At 42.7% G+C, this 17065-nt stretch overlaps 1 protein-coding gene across 4 annotated transcripts in view; it reads left to right on the top strand.

The window, feature by feature from the left end:
• NRF1 (nuclear respiratory factor 1) overlaps positions 1 to 17065 on the top strand; it is a 94141-nt gene that overhangs the window by 59484 nt on the left and 17592 nt on the right. For 3 of the 4 annotated variants that reach the window (XM_077770755.1, XM_077770753.1, XM_077770752.1), the window contains one exon: positions 3774 to 3898. In XM_077770755.1, coding sequence (XP_077626881.1) covers positions 3774 to 3898 — 125 coding nt within the window. Of the gene's footprint in view, positions 1 to 3773; positions 3899 to 9855; positions 10026 to 17065 lie in introns of those variants that run through there. The other variant, XM_077770754.1, reaches the window with a different exon arrangement.

The following is a 17065-nucleotide window of genomic DNA, read 5'->3' as shown; positions in this document are numbered from 1 at the left end:
GACCGTTTTCATGGTCTGTCTACTGTGCATAGTGCCGCAGCTCAGCGCTATGGGAGAGCAAAGGCTCGCATTGAGTCCTCTTCTCCAGGAACTTAGAGTTGCTTTTCTTTTGCTGTGAAGACACTTGGCTTAAAAAAAAAAAAAAAAAGAATCATATTTTTGAGGAAAATTTACTGTTTTTTTAAATGAAAGTATTATTGACTTAAAATAAGACTTGTTATTAAAATAAAATATACTTTACTTTATGGACTGGTATTTATTTGTTGAGTAAAATGGGATGGACAGCCGAGACTAGAAATCTCTCGAGATGAAGGGCAGGAATAGCGTACCTGCTGCTCTTTCTTGTAAAGGTTGGACACTTGCAGATAAGAAGCTGATGGAAACTTCTCATGTGTAACTCTGGTTAAGAAATTACTTTTGGCAAAAACTTGTGAAGTGGTAACTTAAAGACCTTTGCATCCCTCTTCATCCTATAAGTAAAGGCCATCTTTTTCTAGCAGTCAGTTTGCTCATTCTCCATGAAATCTAGTGTCAGTGGTCAGTGTAGATTTAGAAATGAATGCCTGCTGACCACAGGAGTCACAGTTGTCTTTATGCCCCATGGAAAAGATCCTTCCCTTGATGCTTTGCTTCTGGCTCCTGACAGCGGATAAGATAACTAACCTCACCGGCCTGTGGGCCTGTCATCCCCCTCAGACTCCTGGTCCCAGATTGTACCCAGATTGTGCTTCTTCACAGCCTTTCTTCTACCAAACATATTTTAGAAAGATATTAAAGAAAATGACCTCGGGGCGCCTGGGTGGCTCAGATCATGATCTCACGGTTTGTGTTAGAGCCCCATGTTGGGCTCTGTGCTGACAGCTCAGAGCCTGGAGGCTGCTTTGGATTCTGTGTCTCCCTCCCTCTCTGCCCCTTCCCCACTTACTCACGTGCGCTTGTGCTCTCTCTCTTCTCAAAAAATATTTAAAAAATATGACCTCAAATGTTTAGAGCTTCAGGCATGATACAGTAGGTGTGATTGGGCATAGGTGCCCCTCACGTCAGGGTAGCTGCCCTCCCTTCATCGCCTGTACAATTCCACACCGAAAGCATGTGTCCGGGTGCTCCAGGTCTGGCAGGACATCGCCTTTGATGGTCACAGAAATAAAATTATACAAATTGTGATAAAAACTGGGTATGAGCAGTCGCTGAGGTAACCTGTAAACAAAGATAGTATTTCCATAGAAACAATTTTCATATACAGCTTCCTTCTCCAAAGTACCACACCGCTGCAGCTTTTTCCGAAGAACAGACTTCAGCTTTCTGTGATGTCTCAGGTCAGAGTAGGAAATATGTTTGTCATTAACCAGTGACAGCTGGGTACTGTAAACTTGGCTGGTAGTGTTATTTGACAATAAGTTTCTTAGAAAAATATTAGAGATGAAGGATCTAGACACTAATCACTCATTTTACTAGCTCTAATAACTCTTGAAGGACTTTAAAATTAAACTCTGCCATGTAAAATGTAAAGAATAGCCTTGGTAGGAATTCCAGATCAAAGGTCCCCAGATATCAGATCTGGCTATAGATACTATGAAATGACTGGCATTGGGCAGCAGATCACCAAGAAGTGTGCGTCAGCTGAGGCTGATCTCAGCTTTTACATGGACCACACATGCACTCCATGATTGTTGAGCCTTTTGCTCCGGCTCAATTAGTCCCCAAATGTTTATGAACGGGGGCACCTGTCTGGCTCAGCCAATGGAGCATGCACCTATCACTCTTGGGGTTGTGAGTTTGAGCCCCACATTGGGTACAGAGATTACTTAAAAATAAAAAATATATATAGAAAAAGTTTATGAAGGCAGCAAATGCATTTGAAATATATAACTTTGAACTAAGTCAAAGGAAGCCACAGATAAATGACTAGAAAAAAAAGCAGGGGGATCGTCAATTTTCATTTATTATCTTGAATAAATGTCAGAGTATTTACATGGGGAAATACAACATTAGGTGAAAAAAGCAGGGTATAAAACTATTATACCTAACTATTAGCTGTTTAAAGCTGTATTTAAGATTAGAAGGAAATAAACTTATGTCTGTATATTTTTAAGGTTTCTTTTATACTTAATGAAACTTTTACAAGCCTTCTGCATGTATTTTATTATCAGAAAAAAATAACTTGAACACAGACATAAATATTAAAAATTAAATCAAGTTAGTAAGAGAGGGAGAATATTCTATTTAATGAGACTTTTCTATCCATTGGGTTTCTTTTACTGCTTCCTAGAATCCGTATATTCCCTCAGGGAGATGATAATGTCAGTTGCTTTACTTGTCCGCTGGCTTTCTTAAATGGAAGTAGCACTACAGAGTGTGGTATATGTTGCTTGGCGCACAGTCAGGACATGTCTGCCCCAACCAGTCCACAGCCCTTCACCCAAACCCACCTACAGCTTGTGACCGCGAGGTATGCGTGCTAGAGTTAGGCAATCTGCAGCTTCAGAGCAAAGCTTATTCACCTGGCTTATTCGGTGTCAAACCCAGGCCTTTGTCACCACCCCCCCCTTCACTCTCCCAATATACTATGTGACACCACCTCCTCTACTCCAGTGCCCACGTTTGATACTCCTTCAGTAACTGTGCGGAGTGGGAGCTGACACTTTCCCAGGAGAGGTGCTGGATTTCTGCTGCTTTCACATTTTACCATCTCTTAAATTTGAATTGTAAACTACAATACTGCAATTATCAAGCAGTTTTTTTTTTTTTTTCTTTCTTTCTGGCACATAAAATAATGGTCCCTTTTTAGTTGATAGCATCATAGAATCAATAAAAATGGGATTTGTGCATTTGGGACCAGCAAAGGCAAAGCACAAGGAGAAGAAAGAAAAATAGGATACAGACTGCTAGAATAGTGCTCACTATAAACAGATAGTTAATATCTTTCTATTGTGCAAAGTGTTTGCAGGGAAGGGAGATTTTATTATTTCATTGTGTTTCTAGAGGCTAGGAGTTTGGGCTTATGGTGATCATTTAAAATTTCAAGCCTTAATTTAGCACTGCCCACATGTACAGTGAGGCAAAGGGAAGACCTAGATATTGCAGGATGTTAGGGTGTTAGTCAGCCATTACTTTGTATTTGAAGTCATACATATAAACCGCATTGTTATTATTTAATATTAATTGAATAGCAAGTCCACATTGTTACTTCTCATATTGTCATCCTCCACTACGAAAGGGCAGTTTTTGTTTGTTTGAGTTTTTGTTTTGTTTTTGTTTTTGAGCAGCAGGCACAAGTTTATTGGAGTATAAGATCAGAAAGGAAGAAGAATATGAAAGCTCTCTTTACAGAGAGAGGACATTCGAAAGTAATGTAACTGTCCCCAAAAGGGCAGTTTTAGATAATCGGCCTCGTGTTACCATAAAGAGAAAAGAGAACAAGAAAACCTTGAGTTACCAACCAGAAAGGCTTTCGCACTGTCACTATGGATCAGACCTTCCACTGGCAGTGAGCGCCTTCCGTCCTCACACACCCATTTCCTAGATTTAAAGAAAATCTCACATTAGCTCCTTAAATCTGTAAGACTTGGGGTTTCTCTAGCTATTTACTGTTACCATTTAAAAATTCCCCCAGCTCTCCCCAGCAGCGGCGGACTCCTGTATGCGCCGGGAGGCTCACACCCGTGGAGTCGGTAGAGAGAGCCAAGGAGGGGTTGGAAGCACGGCGTGTCTTGCCGCAGTGCTGTACCTTTATTCAATTCACACGTCCCCCTCTCCTGTTCCTGTGCCCACAGCGAAGCCGCCGCCCATGCTGTCGCCACACTGGCCGAGGCCACCTTGCAAGGAGGGGGACAGATCGTCCTGTCCGGGGAAACCGCAGCAGCTGTCGGAGCACTTACTGGAGTCCAAGATGCTAATGGTAAGAGAGCATAAATATTTTATTGAATGTCTTCCCTGTCTCCACTTAAACCTTCATGACATGACTGACAGCAGACCCTTCAGAAAGCGGTTAAGCTTTGATTTGAGTTTTTCTTTATTGATAGGCAATTGATGCCTAGGAAAATTCGAGGAGCCTCTGATTCCTTTCACTAGGAGGAGACTTGGGGTTTTCTGAGGGGGAAAATTGCCATGATAATGGCTATCTAACTGAAATGCTTATTTGAACACTGTTTTTGCTGTGACAGGACTTACTGAGAGGTACTTTAAAATTTGCTGCAGGGCACATTTTGTCCTCTACCCTCCCTTGGGGTAGATCAATGTCCTCTGCTATAGCAGAGCCCCTCCCATGGTGGGGGGGGGGGTGCATTGTAGTAGAGTAGAATGTTCTATCTTGAGAAAGGCACCACCATCTCACACAGGATCAGCCAGCAGGCTGTGACAAGGCACTTTTCTGGTTGGTGCTTTGAATCTGCATCCTGTTACGTGTGTCCTCACCAAGGACCTCTGGATTTAGCCAGTAACACACCACCACCCTGCCCTTCTTTCTCAGCTCTTTGACTTCCTGGATATTGGTGATTTCCTGAATAAACAAAAGGGATAAAGTTCATAGAAATATGGTGGCAAAAATTCACAACTCCAGCCCAGCTCTTTGGATCCACTTCGGCAGGCTCCGGAAGTCAGTTACCAAGACTTGGGCTGCCCGGGGAAGTGCCTCAGAAGTCTGGGTCAAAAAGGAGGACCAGCCCCATTCAGCGAGACTCTGATTGTTTATTACATTTTTTAAATATATATACAACTTGGTTAAGTAGGACAAATTAAGTACTCTATGGTTTTTGGAGATTTCTTGTTAGTCTTGAAAAGATGATGAATAATAACATACTTTTATTTAGGCAGAAGGTTCCTTAATGACATTAGTGGCTGAAAGAAAAGTTCCTGGAACTTCTTAAAGGATAGGTCCCTTATCAGTGAATAAAGTTAGTTGGAAAAGTCTTTGAAGAAAGACCCCAAGCTGTTCCTCCTTAGGAAGTGGGAGGAGGAAAGTTCTTGTGTCTGTCACCCAGAGAAGAGTAACACAAGAAATGTAAAGAGCCACCATGGCTTCTGAGAATCATTTTCCTAGAACAAACAAATAAAATACTACAACTACAGCCTGTTTTTTCTGTAGGGTTAGGGGCTTCCATGAACTAACCCTAACAAGGATAGACTTGATCTTAGCCAGAACACTGCAGGATAAACATACATGCAGCCATGTATGTTCAGGGTGAAATGACCCAGAGGTAGAAGTAAGGAAAACCTCCCTATTTAGCTAGACTCCTACCCCTACTTCCTTACCTTATACTGTTCCTCATCTGAGTCCTAATCTGCCTTGAATAGATAGGATATCTGGCTCCGGTAACATTCTTCTGAAGTGCAAATTGCTGTTATTTATATGGAACTGCTGCAGATACTTCTCTGCCTGAGTTTGGTAGGAGACTGTTATCCTTTCTAATGGTCTTGACCTGTCTGGGCAAGGTAGAACAGACCACTTTATCATTCTGGCTCCTCCTCAGCCTCACCTTTTCAGATGAATTTATATGTAAGTATTTGGACCCTGTGTCAAGTAGATCCATTCAGCCATAAGTAAAGCTGAGCCACACCCACTATTGATTCCTGGAAGCCGCCTCTTTTCAGTAGCCTTGGGGTTATGTGAATCGGTGGTGTTGATTTCACGTTGTTGGCTGTGTGTTTGCAACAAGAGAAAATACTGGTCTACATCATAAAAGCCAAAGAAGACCATCCCCACGTTGTGCTGAACTAAGCCTTGAGAGTTGGAATTAGCACTTTCTCGGCACAACTTTTTTGTGTCAGATCAGGTCATTGAGTTGCGCCTTACTCCAGGAATTTTAGGCAAAGGCCTAGCATTTCATCTCTCCCTTGGGAATCCAGAGAATGAATCTAATATTGAATAAGATCCAAATAATTCCGATACTCCTTCTGTCTTCGGACACTTTACCCGGAGTGCTATAGGATTTGCTAAGGGACTAGAACGAGATTTTTCCCATGTAACTGGCTAATGTGGCTTCTGGGTAGACTTTTAGGGATTCTCTTTTCATTCTTTCAGACAGTGTCCTGTTGCCAGAGTTTGTCACTTCTGTGATGGCAGCCTTAAGGGGTTAGCCAGTAGACCAAGTTGATTATCACGGAAGAGTTTATTATCAGGAAGAACCACATGGTAGCAGAACAGGAAACGCCACTACTAGGGAAAAAGAAATACATCCCAGATTCCAGAGTATGGTTTAAATAAAAATCCTGCTAGCAGACAACTCTTCTAAGAACAATCTGGATACTGTTTAGGCCTGAAGCAGAGAAAGGTTTTGCGCCTTCTGAGATGGAGAACCATTGCATGTGGAGATTGATAGGGTACAGTAACTGGTAAGAAATGGCCGGGCAGCGCAAGGATAACCCCCGTGTGCATGGCAGAAGTTTAATTCCTGGGTCACCAAGGCAGATGAGACAGAGACCTTGCACCCTGTAGACGTCTCCTATTTTCTGGACTCTACCCGCCCCCAACGCTAGGGAACTACTCAGGCACTAGTATTACTTTATTTCATTTATGCTCCTTCTTTTTTCTATAGCACTAAATGAGTCTTTGGTCTCTTAGGATGGAATTTTATGGTTTAGTTCCAATTAAAGTTTTTCACAGGTGGCTTTCTTTTCATTGAAATGCAGATAGAGTGCCTTCCTTCACCTCTCACAGTTGTTCCTTGGCCCTCCCACCCACATGCGTCTTAAATAAAAGGTTGTACAACCTTTAAAGCAGCCCCACACAGGGATTGAGGAGCTCTCTGAGTGATAATCACCTCCCACTTGACCTTCCACTCACGGATAGTAAATCTTCAGGGAATCAGATCTGCACATCTTTTTTCTACCTTCCTAGTTCAGCCAAAATAATTAAAAATAGGAATTATATTGGGACCCAGGCGCCTCTTCTGAGGTGCTGTTATGTCTGAGATCTTATTGCATATTCATGCAGTAAGCAGTCTTTTCTTCCTAAAAGCTAGATGGGGGCAGGGAGAATGAAACAGATAGTTCATAGTTAATCAATAAATGTAATGGGGATCATCTGCTTCACTATTGTCCCATTAAGACTCTCACCAGAGCTGCTAAGAAAGTATCCTATAATCAAGGTATAACCCCTTTAATTGTATACATTGCAAATAGGGTTTTTTTCAGTTTATTTTTATTTTATTTCTGTTACTTTCATTTTTATTTCCTTAATTATTTCTCGTTTGCCTTTACATTTGCATAGGCCCCAAATCAGATAAATATCTATATGGCAGTTCTTCTATGGTCTCATTTTTTATTTTAAATCCTGTAAAATATCTGAAGTTTATTTTGGTATATGGCATTAGCTAGGAATCTGAATTGATTTTTTCCCCTATATAATCTATTCCAGCACGATTTATTCCATAAAAAGGTTGAAATTCATCCTTTCTAAACTGATTTGAAATGTCATTTTTATCATGCAGAGTTTTGTTTTTTGGTTTAATTCCAGAGTAGTTAACATACAGTATTTTATTAGTTTCAGGTGTACAATATAATGATTCGACAGCTCTGTACATTATGCAGTGCTCATCACGATAAATGTACTCTTAATCCACTTTACCTATTTCACCCATCCTCTGACCCATCTCCCTTCTGGTAACCACCAGTTTGTTCTCTATAGCTAAGAGTCTCTTTCTTGGTTTGTCTCTCCTTTTTTTTCCCCTTTATTTACTTCTTTTGTTTATTAAATTCCACAGATAAGTGAAAACATAAGGTGTTTGTCTTTCTGACTTACTTCACATAGTATTACACTCTCTAGACCCATCCATGTTGTTGCAAATGGCAAGTTTTCATTCTTTTTAGTGTTTTTTTTATTTATTTTGAGAGAGAAAGAGAAAGAGCACATACACAAGTAGGGGAAGAACAGTGAAAGAGAATCCTAAACAGGCTCTGCACTGTCAGCACAGAGCCTGACATGGGGCTCAATCTCATGATATCATGATCTGAGCCAAATCAAGAATCCGATACTTAATGGATTGAGCCACCCAGATGCCCCAAGTTCTCATTCTTTTTTATGGCTCAATAATATTCCCTTATGTATATACCGCATCTTTTTTACCCATTCATCAATTGATGGATACTTGGACCACTTCCATACTTTGGTTATTATAAATAATGCTGCAGTTAACATAGGGATGCAAATATCCTTTTGAATCAGTGCTTTTGTATTCTTTGGATAAATACCCAGTAATGCGATTATTGGATCATAGGGTATTTCTGTTTTTAACTTTTTGAGGAACCCCCATACTGTTTTCCACAGTGGCTGCATCAGTTTGCATTCCCACCAACAGTGCAAGAAACTTCCTTTTTCTCCACATCTCATCAACACTTGCTTCTTAGTCATTCTGAGGGGTGTGAGGTAGTATCTCATTATAGTTTTGATTTACACTTGCCTGATGATGAGTGATGTTGAGCATATTTTACATACTTTTATATCTTCCCCGTTTAGCAGGTTGTCTTTTAGTTTTGTTTCATTCACTGTGTAGAAGCTTTGTATTACAATGTAGTGCCAGTAGTTTATTTTTGCTTTTATTCTCCTTGCCTCAGGAGATATATCTAGAAAAATACTGCTATGGACGGGGCACATGGTTGGCTCAGTCGGGTCAGCGTCTGACTTTGGTTTGGGTCATGATCTCACAGTTTGTGGGTTTGAACCCCATGTCGGACTCTGTGCTGACAGTTCAAGCCTGGAGCCTGCATTGGATTCTGTGTCTTCCCCTCTCTCTGCCCCTCCCCCTCTCATGCTCTGTCCCTCTCTCAAAAATAAACAAACTTTTTTTAATTTATTTTTAAAAAAAAGAAAAATACTGCTATGACCAATGTCAGAGATATTCCAGCCCGTCCTCTTTTCTAGAATTTTTATGGTTTCAGGTCTCACATGAAGGTCTCTAATCCATTTTGAGTTCATTTTTGTGTATGCTGAAAGAAAGTGGTCCAGTTTCATTTTTATGCGTGTAGCTGTCCAGTTTTCCTGACACCGTTTGTGGAAGAGACTCTCTTTTTCCCATTGGATATTCTTGTCTCTTTAGATGAAGATTAATTGACCATATAACTGTAGGTTTGTTTCTGGATTTCTGTCCTATTTCATTGATCTTTGTGTCTATTTTTATGCCAGTACCATACCATTTTGATTATTATAGCTTTGTAGTATAACTTGAAATCTGGAATTGTGATACCTCCGGCTTTGTTTTTCTCTTTTAAGATTTGTTTTAGCTATTCAGGGTCTTTTGTGGTTCCATACAAATTTTAGGATTATTTGTCCTAGTTCTATGAAAAATGCTGTTGGTATTTATATGGAGAATTCTTTTTTTTTTTTTAATGTTTGTTTATTTTGAGAGAGAGCAAGAACAGAGAAGCAGAGAGAAAGGTGGAGGGGGAGAGAGGCAGAGAGGGAGAGAATCCTAAGCAAGCTCCATGCTCAGCGCAGAGCCCAACATGGGGCTCTATCTCACGAACTGTGAGATCATGACTTGAGCCAGAATCAAGGGTCAGACGCTTAACTGACTGAGCCACCCAGGCGCCCCCATATGCAGAATTCTTAAATAGACTGTGTGGTGAATCTTCTGTTTCCATTAATCTATTTATTTTGTTCTTTCTACTATGATATTTTATTATTGTGGTGTTACCATTAGCAGTTAGTGAAAGGCCTGTCTCCAGATTTGAAAAAAAAAATTCAATCAAAATTCCAAAAAGGTTTCTGAGGGGAGTGACCTTATTCTAAAGTTCATCCAGAAGAACTAAGCCATTTTTCCCCTTAATTTTAACTCCAGTAGTTAACATTCAGTGTTAAAGCTTTCTTTTAATTTAACTAACTTAAGTGTTCTCCTCTCCTTCTGCCCCATCTTTCCCTAGGGCAGGGGAAGTGGGGAGTGTTCATTATCACAGAGATGGACCAGGAGTGGGAAGCCCGTGCTCTTAATACTGCCCCAGTGAATTGAATGAGACACTAATTGTTGCTGGAGGAGACATTGTCCCTGTAGTCGGGCTTATTTTCTTAAGACCAAACCAGGTGCGTCTTTCTAGATTAAGAAATTGTGCCTGTCCGTCCTGTGTGTGGAGAGTTCTCTAGAGGTTCAGTTCGTGCACTTTGAAATTTTAATTTCCCTCTTTTCCCCCAATGTCTTCAATTTCATTTTTTGTACGAAGGTGAGGGTGAGGCACACCCCACTTACGGAGGACTCCAAGCTAGGAATCTGCGTTCCCACTATTGACCTTGTATTCTGTATCTCAATTCCATTGTCTTATTAACTTTATTTATTTAATAAACATTTGTATAATGCTTGCTATGTGCAAGTCTTCTGCTAAGTGTTTTACATGCATGAGCTTATTGAAAACTCAGAATAACCCTGTTCTGAGGTAAACACTATTATCTCCGTTTAACATATGGGGAAACTGAGATGCAGAAAGTTTCGGTAACGTGGCCAGGTTCACAGAGAGCGTGGCAGAAGTGGACTTTGCATTCAGGCAGTTTGTCTCCACACCACTCAGCTATGCTGCCTCCCTGTGATGTGAGCCAGCTTCTGTCTGGAATCCACAAATACAGAGTGATGACTGTGTCCTGGTGTTGAACAAATAATTTGGGGAATGTTGGGCCTCTCTCCCCGTCGCTGGTAAAAGCTACGTGCCTTTGTCTGGTGTAGCCACAGTGCCCGCCTGCCCCAGCCTGTTCCCGGCTATAGGGATGCTCTGCACTTTCTAATGCCAGGTGCTCCACTGTCCAGCAGTCCTCCCCTGTGTGTGTGAGTGCTTGCACACTTCCCTTTGCTCACCTGGGGGAGCCCATAGGTCTGTGTTTCTCCAGGTGCAGAAATTATAGAAGTGTTCAGCTGTCAAATTGTAGTACTTTCAGTGAGCAGGTCACTTTGCAATTAGTGAACATGTCTTACTTTCCTTTGATGGGGGGGAGGGGTATGTGCTATTTATACCAGGAGACATTGTTTTGGGGGGAAGTAAGAACATGATGTTCCCAAAGAGGTAAACCCAGCTTAAGAGTTGTTTCCTCACCCCCTAGAAGCTTCTGTCCACACTCTCCTGCCACCATTCAATTTATGCCAGCACTCTTGCAACGTCCCCACCTGTCTAGGGAAATAAAGACCAAGGTGGTAGAAAGTGCTGGCGACAATGTGCACCTCCGCCCGAAGCTAGCTGGTGGCCAGTTTGCTTCCCCTGCCCCTCTCTGTGCCTTCCCTGTGGCTCTGCCTCCAGCCCTTCATTGGGTTCCACCAGAGAGTTGGCAATTGCATCTTTCTCCATTGCCTGACACCCAGAGGCCATCCACTGCCTGTGCTGTCCTGGCTCAGACCTGCGGCCCCCTACTTGCCTCACCCCCTCAGCAGGGAGGAGTGGGCTAGAAGACTAGGTCTGTTTAAAAATTAAAGCTGATTATAAGGCATTAACATTATACTTACAGAAAGAGCAGCCCTTCTCGTTTCTCTGCGGTGCAATATGTCCCTCTTTGTCCTGACCCGGCCGTGGCGACAGCCCTGCTGCCGAGGATCCCCCTTAAGACCCATCAGCACGAATGTCCTACATCTAAGAGACCGCACTCCGCCCTGCTGCACTGAGTGCACATTCTGCTCCCCATATCGGCTGCCAAACAAGCGGAATCAAGTTTTGAATTCCTTTAGAAAGAAAATTCGGTCTTCTCTTCACACTGACTATGTCTTCACCTTTCCACCTTGCTACTTTTCTTTGACCCTATGAAAAACTTTTCAAGATATATGTGTCCCCAGTTTAACTTAATCTCAACTGTGCTCATTGGAATACCTTTGTTGTTGTTGTTGTTTTTTAATTGATCTTTTTAGCGAGGGGGATAAGAGAGTAGATACATGAGGACAGAAATAAGGCCATGAAGTTCAGATAAGAGAGCAGGATTCCGGGGTGGGGTCCTTGCGTGAGAGATCGGAACACACATTCCTATTCCGCAAGACCTCCCAAGTGAGACAGGACACCGCAGAGGTGTGTTCTGTACTGGTTATGACGAGGTAATGCGGCTGGATCTGTAGGAGAAAACGTGTGTGCCTTAATTCTCTGAGGAAACCGACCTTATGTGCATTATAAGGACATAAGGGCATCCTTAGCCTGCGGTCTTGGACCCTGAGAAATTCTATACAAGTTCTTTTTTCTTTTATCTATATATATATTTTTTTCTAATTTAAATTCAATTAGTTAACATACAACATAGTCTTGGCTTCAGAAGTAGAACCCAGTGATTCATCTCTTACAGATGACACCCAGTGCTCATTCCAACAAGTGTCCTCCTCAGTGCCCATCACCCATTTACTCCATCCCCCCACCCGCCTGCCCTCCAGCAACCCCCAGTTTGTCCTCTGTATGTAAGAGTCCCTAATGGGTTGCCTCCCTCTCTGTCTTTATCCTGTTTTTCCTTCTCTTCCCCTATGTTCATCTGTTGTGTTTCTCAAATTCCACATGTGAGTGAAATCTTATGATATCTGCCTTTTTTCTTAGCATAATACACTCTAGTTCCATCCACGTCTCTATACAAATTTTTTATAGTTTTCCAGGACCCATAGCTTTGATCAGATATGCAAATGAATTAGAGAATGGCCCCTTCCTCACCCCCCCACCAAAGGATTAAGAGCCACTGCCATAGAAAGTGGTGGCTGGGGTCATGGAACTTTGTGGAGACCTGGTCTGGTACTGCGAGTAAGAGGGGCAAGGGAAATGGGAGGGTCTGAAGGCCTAGCTGCTTGTTCTAAAAGCTGCACTACAAGGCTCTGTGATCTTGGTCAAGCAAATTAGCCTCTCTGAGCCTTCACTGTAAAATTAGGCTAATGACAGTTCCATGCTAATGGGTTTGCTGTGAGCATTAAACAGAATGATTCCTGTAGAGTGCTTAGCATAAGTGCTTGGCGCATAGGTACACTATGAACAGAAAACTCTGACTAGCTGTCTCCATAATTTCATCTCCCCTTCGTTCCCCAGAATATGTTCAGTTGTACTCAGAATACAGAGTACTATTGTGCTCTCCTGACTTTAGGACGGATCCAAATGCTTACCTTATGCAGTTGAAGTATTTATGTTCCACAGGTAAACACTGCAGAGAAATGGAAGTCCAGAAGCTCTTTCTATATAGCCTCGAGTGAAGGAAATTGAAAGAACTTTGAAGGTGATGTTTTTTTAATGGCTCCTGGATTTGGTCACATCACTGTCATCAGGCAGGGCTGCCGTTCTCATCCAGCTGTATTTGCCGTGGCCTTCGTTATCCTAGAGTCATAATCCCTCTTCACATCTCACAACTGTATTGTATTTTACTCTCCATCATCAAGGGGGACTTTTTTCACTTCTCCCTTCTTCTCACCACCCCCTTCATCCATTATTACCCAGTAGATGTCCCTCTGTTCCAACTCTTCTTTAAAAATAAGAGCTAAAATGCCAGTCCTCATCTTGATAAAATGTAAAATACATCTCTCATTCTCCCTGTCTCTGTGCTCCTCATTCTCTGGACCCATTAGTATTAGTATATGGACTTGTTCCTGGAAGAGTCAGTGGAGATGTCTGTATTTTTAAATTAATTTAGGAAATATGTCAGTGTTATTCCTCCCAAAAGGTACTAATATGCTATTCTAGTGTAGTAAATGTGTTAAATAAAGTTTTATTGTAAAGATACATTTTCATTCACCATAAAGCATGATAGTAGCTTTGAAAAGAGCTGTTGCATTCTTTGCTACTGTATTATTTGTACCTTTAATCCCCAGATGATGAGCTCAGTGCCCCCAGCACTTGAAGCAGGGAGCCCCTGAGCAAACAATTTTAAATTTTTTTAAGCTTACTTATTTATTTATTCAGAGAAGAGAGAGCGAGTGAGCGGGGGGCGGGAAGGGCAAAAAAGAGAGAGAGAATCCCAAGCTGACAGCACAGAGCCTGATGTGGGGCCCAAACTCACAAACCACGAGATCATGACCTGAGCTGAAAGCAAGAGCAAACAGTGGGTGTTCAGGCTGCCCCACTGGAGCGTATAGGGCCCTCTTCTCCACCGACAGGAACTCCTGAGGGGAAGGTCTCAGTCAGACCAAGCTGAGGTGTTACCTATTCTGTCAGAAAAAGCAAATGAAGATTCATCTGTCATACAGCTCCTTTCCCTTCAGAAATATAGTAGGTCTTTTTAAAATGGAGATGAGGGTAGAGCACACTCCAAACCTGAATGCGATGAGGAGGGCTCTGAGCTGTGGTTCAGAAAGAAGAGGATGAGGAGTGAGTCCGTGAGCCGCCTGCCGCTGGGCCGGCTGAGAAGTGGGCGCCAAGCAGCAGCCAGCGCCTGGGACATGGAGGCTTCTGGACAGCACTTCTTTGCAGACAGTGTTTCCCTATTTAACTCAGCTGACTTTTTTGTTAAAAGGAATAGTTTTCACTCTGGAAAACACGTTGGTAGATATCATACCAGGAAAATAACTTTCAGTTTTGCTGTACTTTTGATTTATTATAAGCATTGACCATCATTATTTAGGCCCTTCATCATTTTCTTTTCTTTCTTTCTTTCCTTTTCTGTTTGTTTGGGATTTTTTTTTTTAAGTTTATTTTTTATTTATTTTGAGAGAGAGAGCAAGCAAGGGAGGGGCAGAGAGAGAGAATCCCAAGTCAGCTCCCCTCTGTCAACGCAGAGCCCAATGTGGGGCTCAAACTCACCAATTGTGGGATCATGCCCTGAGCCAAAATCGAGAGTTGGGACATTAAACTCACTGAGCCACCCAGGACCCCCATCCCTTTTCTGTTTTTACTACTATGACTGCCACTGTCACCATAACCCCCTTACCAGTCACTAAGCAAACACCCCTTGTATTATTCTACCTTCACCCAGTAAGGTGGTAGAACAGCGCTTCTGAGCCCTACTTGGCAGAGGCAGCTAAAGCTGGGCCTTGCCTGTCACTCAGCAACTAACCAGTGAAACTGGAAACCAAACCCAGTTTTCCAGCACTCTCTACTGATGGCTGTGGGCCCCCTTCTTTCCTCTTCACTCCCTCTTGCCAACCCAACCAACCGAGGAAGTCAAGGGGATGTAAAGCAAGTGAAAAATCATTGTCTTTATCGTTCATCTGATTCATCTGTTCCTTTGTGTGGGTCGCTCTTTTGCAGGATTGTTTTAAGGAGTGGCTATAGCATATTTGACTCACTTTACAAGTCACTGTCATGGGGTGTCTGGATGGCTCAGTCGGTTAAGCGTCCGACTCTTGGTCTCCACTCAGGTCATGATCTCAGGGTTCATGAGATCGAGCCCCGCATCGGGCTTTGCACCGAGGGCGTGGCGCCTGCTTGGGATTCTCTCTCCCTCCGCCCCACCCTGCTCTCTGCACAGTTGCATGCACTCTGTCAAAATAAATTGATTCTTTTTTTTTTAGTTTGTGTCATGATAAATTTTAGCAGAGGCAAATAAAATAAATGGCATCAGAACCCAAGATCTAAAGGGGGGCTAATACAGTAGCTACCATTTGTGACTGTTTGAATTTAAATGTAAATTAAGTAAAACAAGGAGTGCCTGGGTGGCTCAGTCGGTTAAGTGTCCTACTCTTGATTTCAGCTCAGGTCACCATCTCACAGATTGTGAGTTCAAGCCCCGTGTTGGGCTCTGGCTGACAGTGCAGTCTGCACTCCCTTTGTCTCCGTCCCTCCTCTGCTCATTCTCTCTCAAAATAAATAAACTGGAGCACTGGGATGACTCAGTCAGTTAACCATCCGACTTTTGCCCAGCTCATGATCTCATGGTTCGTGGGTTCCAGCCCCACATCAGGCTCTGTGCTGACAGCTCAGAGCCTGGGCCTGCTTCGGATTCCGTGTCTCCCTCTATCGCTGCCCCTCTCCTGCTCACGCTCTGCCTCTCTCTGTCTCTCTCAAAAATAAACAAACATTAAAAAAAATTTTTTTTAATTTTAAGTAAAATAAATTCAGTTAATGGGTTACATTAGCCACACTTCAAGTGCTCAACAGCCATGTGTGGCCTGAGTAACTGAATTTTTTACTCTAATTTATTCACATTTTTAAAAATATTTATTATTTATTTAATAAGAAAGCATGAGTAGGGGAGAGCGGCAAAGGGAGAGAGGGACATAATGCAGGGCTCTATCCCAGGACCCTGGGATCATGACCTGAGCCAAAATCAAGAGTCAGATGCTCAACCAATTGTACCACCCAGGCGCCCTATTCACATTTAAATTTAAATAGCCCCAGGTAGGTGGTAGCTAGTGTAAGGAACCGCACAGATACTGAACATTTCCGTCGTGGCCGAGAGGTGTATTGGACGGTGTATTGGACGGCACTGATCTAAAGGCTGTAGCAAGAAGACCGCTCTTCTGACAAGCTGTGCCCCCGCTGCACCAGCACTTCCGGAGCCTTGCCTCCCAGTGACCTTCTCAGCTCACAGACAGCATGGCTTTGCTTAAAAAAGAAAAAAAAAAAAAAACCTACCATGTGACTGACATAATCCACAACGGGCGAACAGCTGGGCAGGAGGGTTGCAAGAAGAACTGGCCTATTTTTGTGACCACAGAGCCTCGCAGGAAAACCTGAGACAAGAGGAAGCACAGACACTCTAGACCCGCTTCTCTCTTTACGCACAACCCGGGCCACTCACACACTTCCACCCAGAAGCCTTCCAGATGCAGATTTCCCTTCTTGGCTGTAGGCATCTTGAGGCAAGGCGCATAAATGATTTAGAGTGACTCCAGAAAGGATCAAATATCCAGAGCCTGGAGGGTCACAGGCCGAAAGTAGCCATTACTATTGGATGAATTACAGATTTCACAGTGAAAACGTGGCTGCTTCTGAAATAGGAACGTGAAGCTTTATGCTGGGGCTCTCAATTCTAGAATACCCAGAGGGGCTGACAGTTTCCTGCCTCAGATATGTTACTTCCTGGCCCTTTTCTAGCACTGAAGCCTGTCCTCCTTCCGGACTCCCTTCACAGTTACCTCCTAAAATCCAAAATGCCTTCCGGAATAACTGTCACAGGGAAATGGCAAGTTTTCTGACTCCCCACCCTTCCCCATCCAGGGAGATAAGTCAATTGCACTAATTTTAGGGGCAGTAGAGAATTTTTTTAATGTTTATT

Source organism: Crocuta crocuta, unplaced genomic scaffold, assembly GCF_008692635.1.
Source record: "Crocuta crocuta isolate KB4526 unplaced genomic scaffold, BGI_CrCroc_1.0 scaffold266, whole genome shotgun sequence".
NCBI lineage: Eukaryota > Metazoa > Chordata > Mammalia > Carnivora > Hyaenidae > Crocuta > Crocuta crocuta.
Note: the sequence above shows the minus strand (reverse complement) of the source record. Positions and strands in the feature narration are given on the sequence as shown.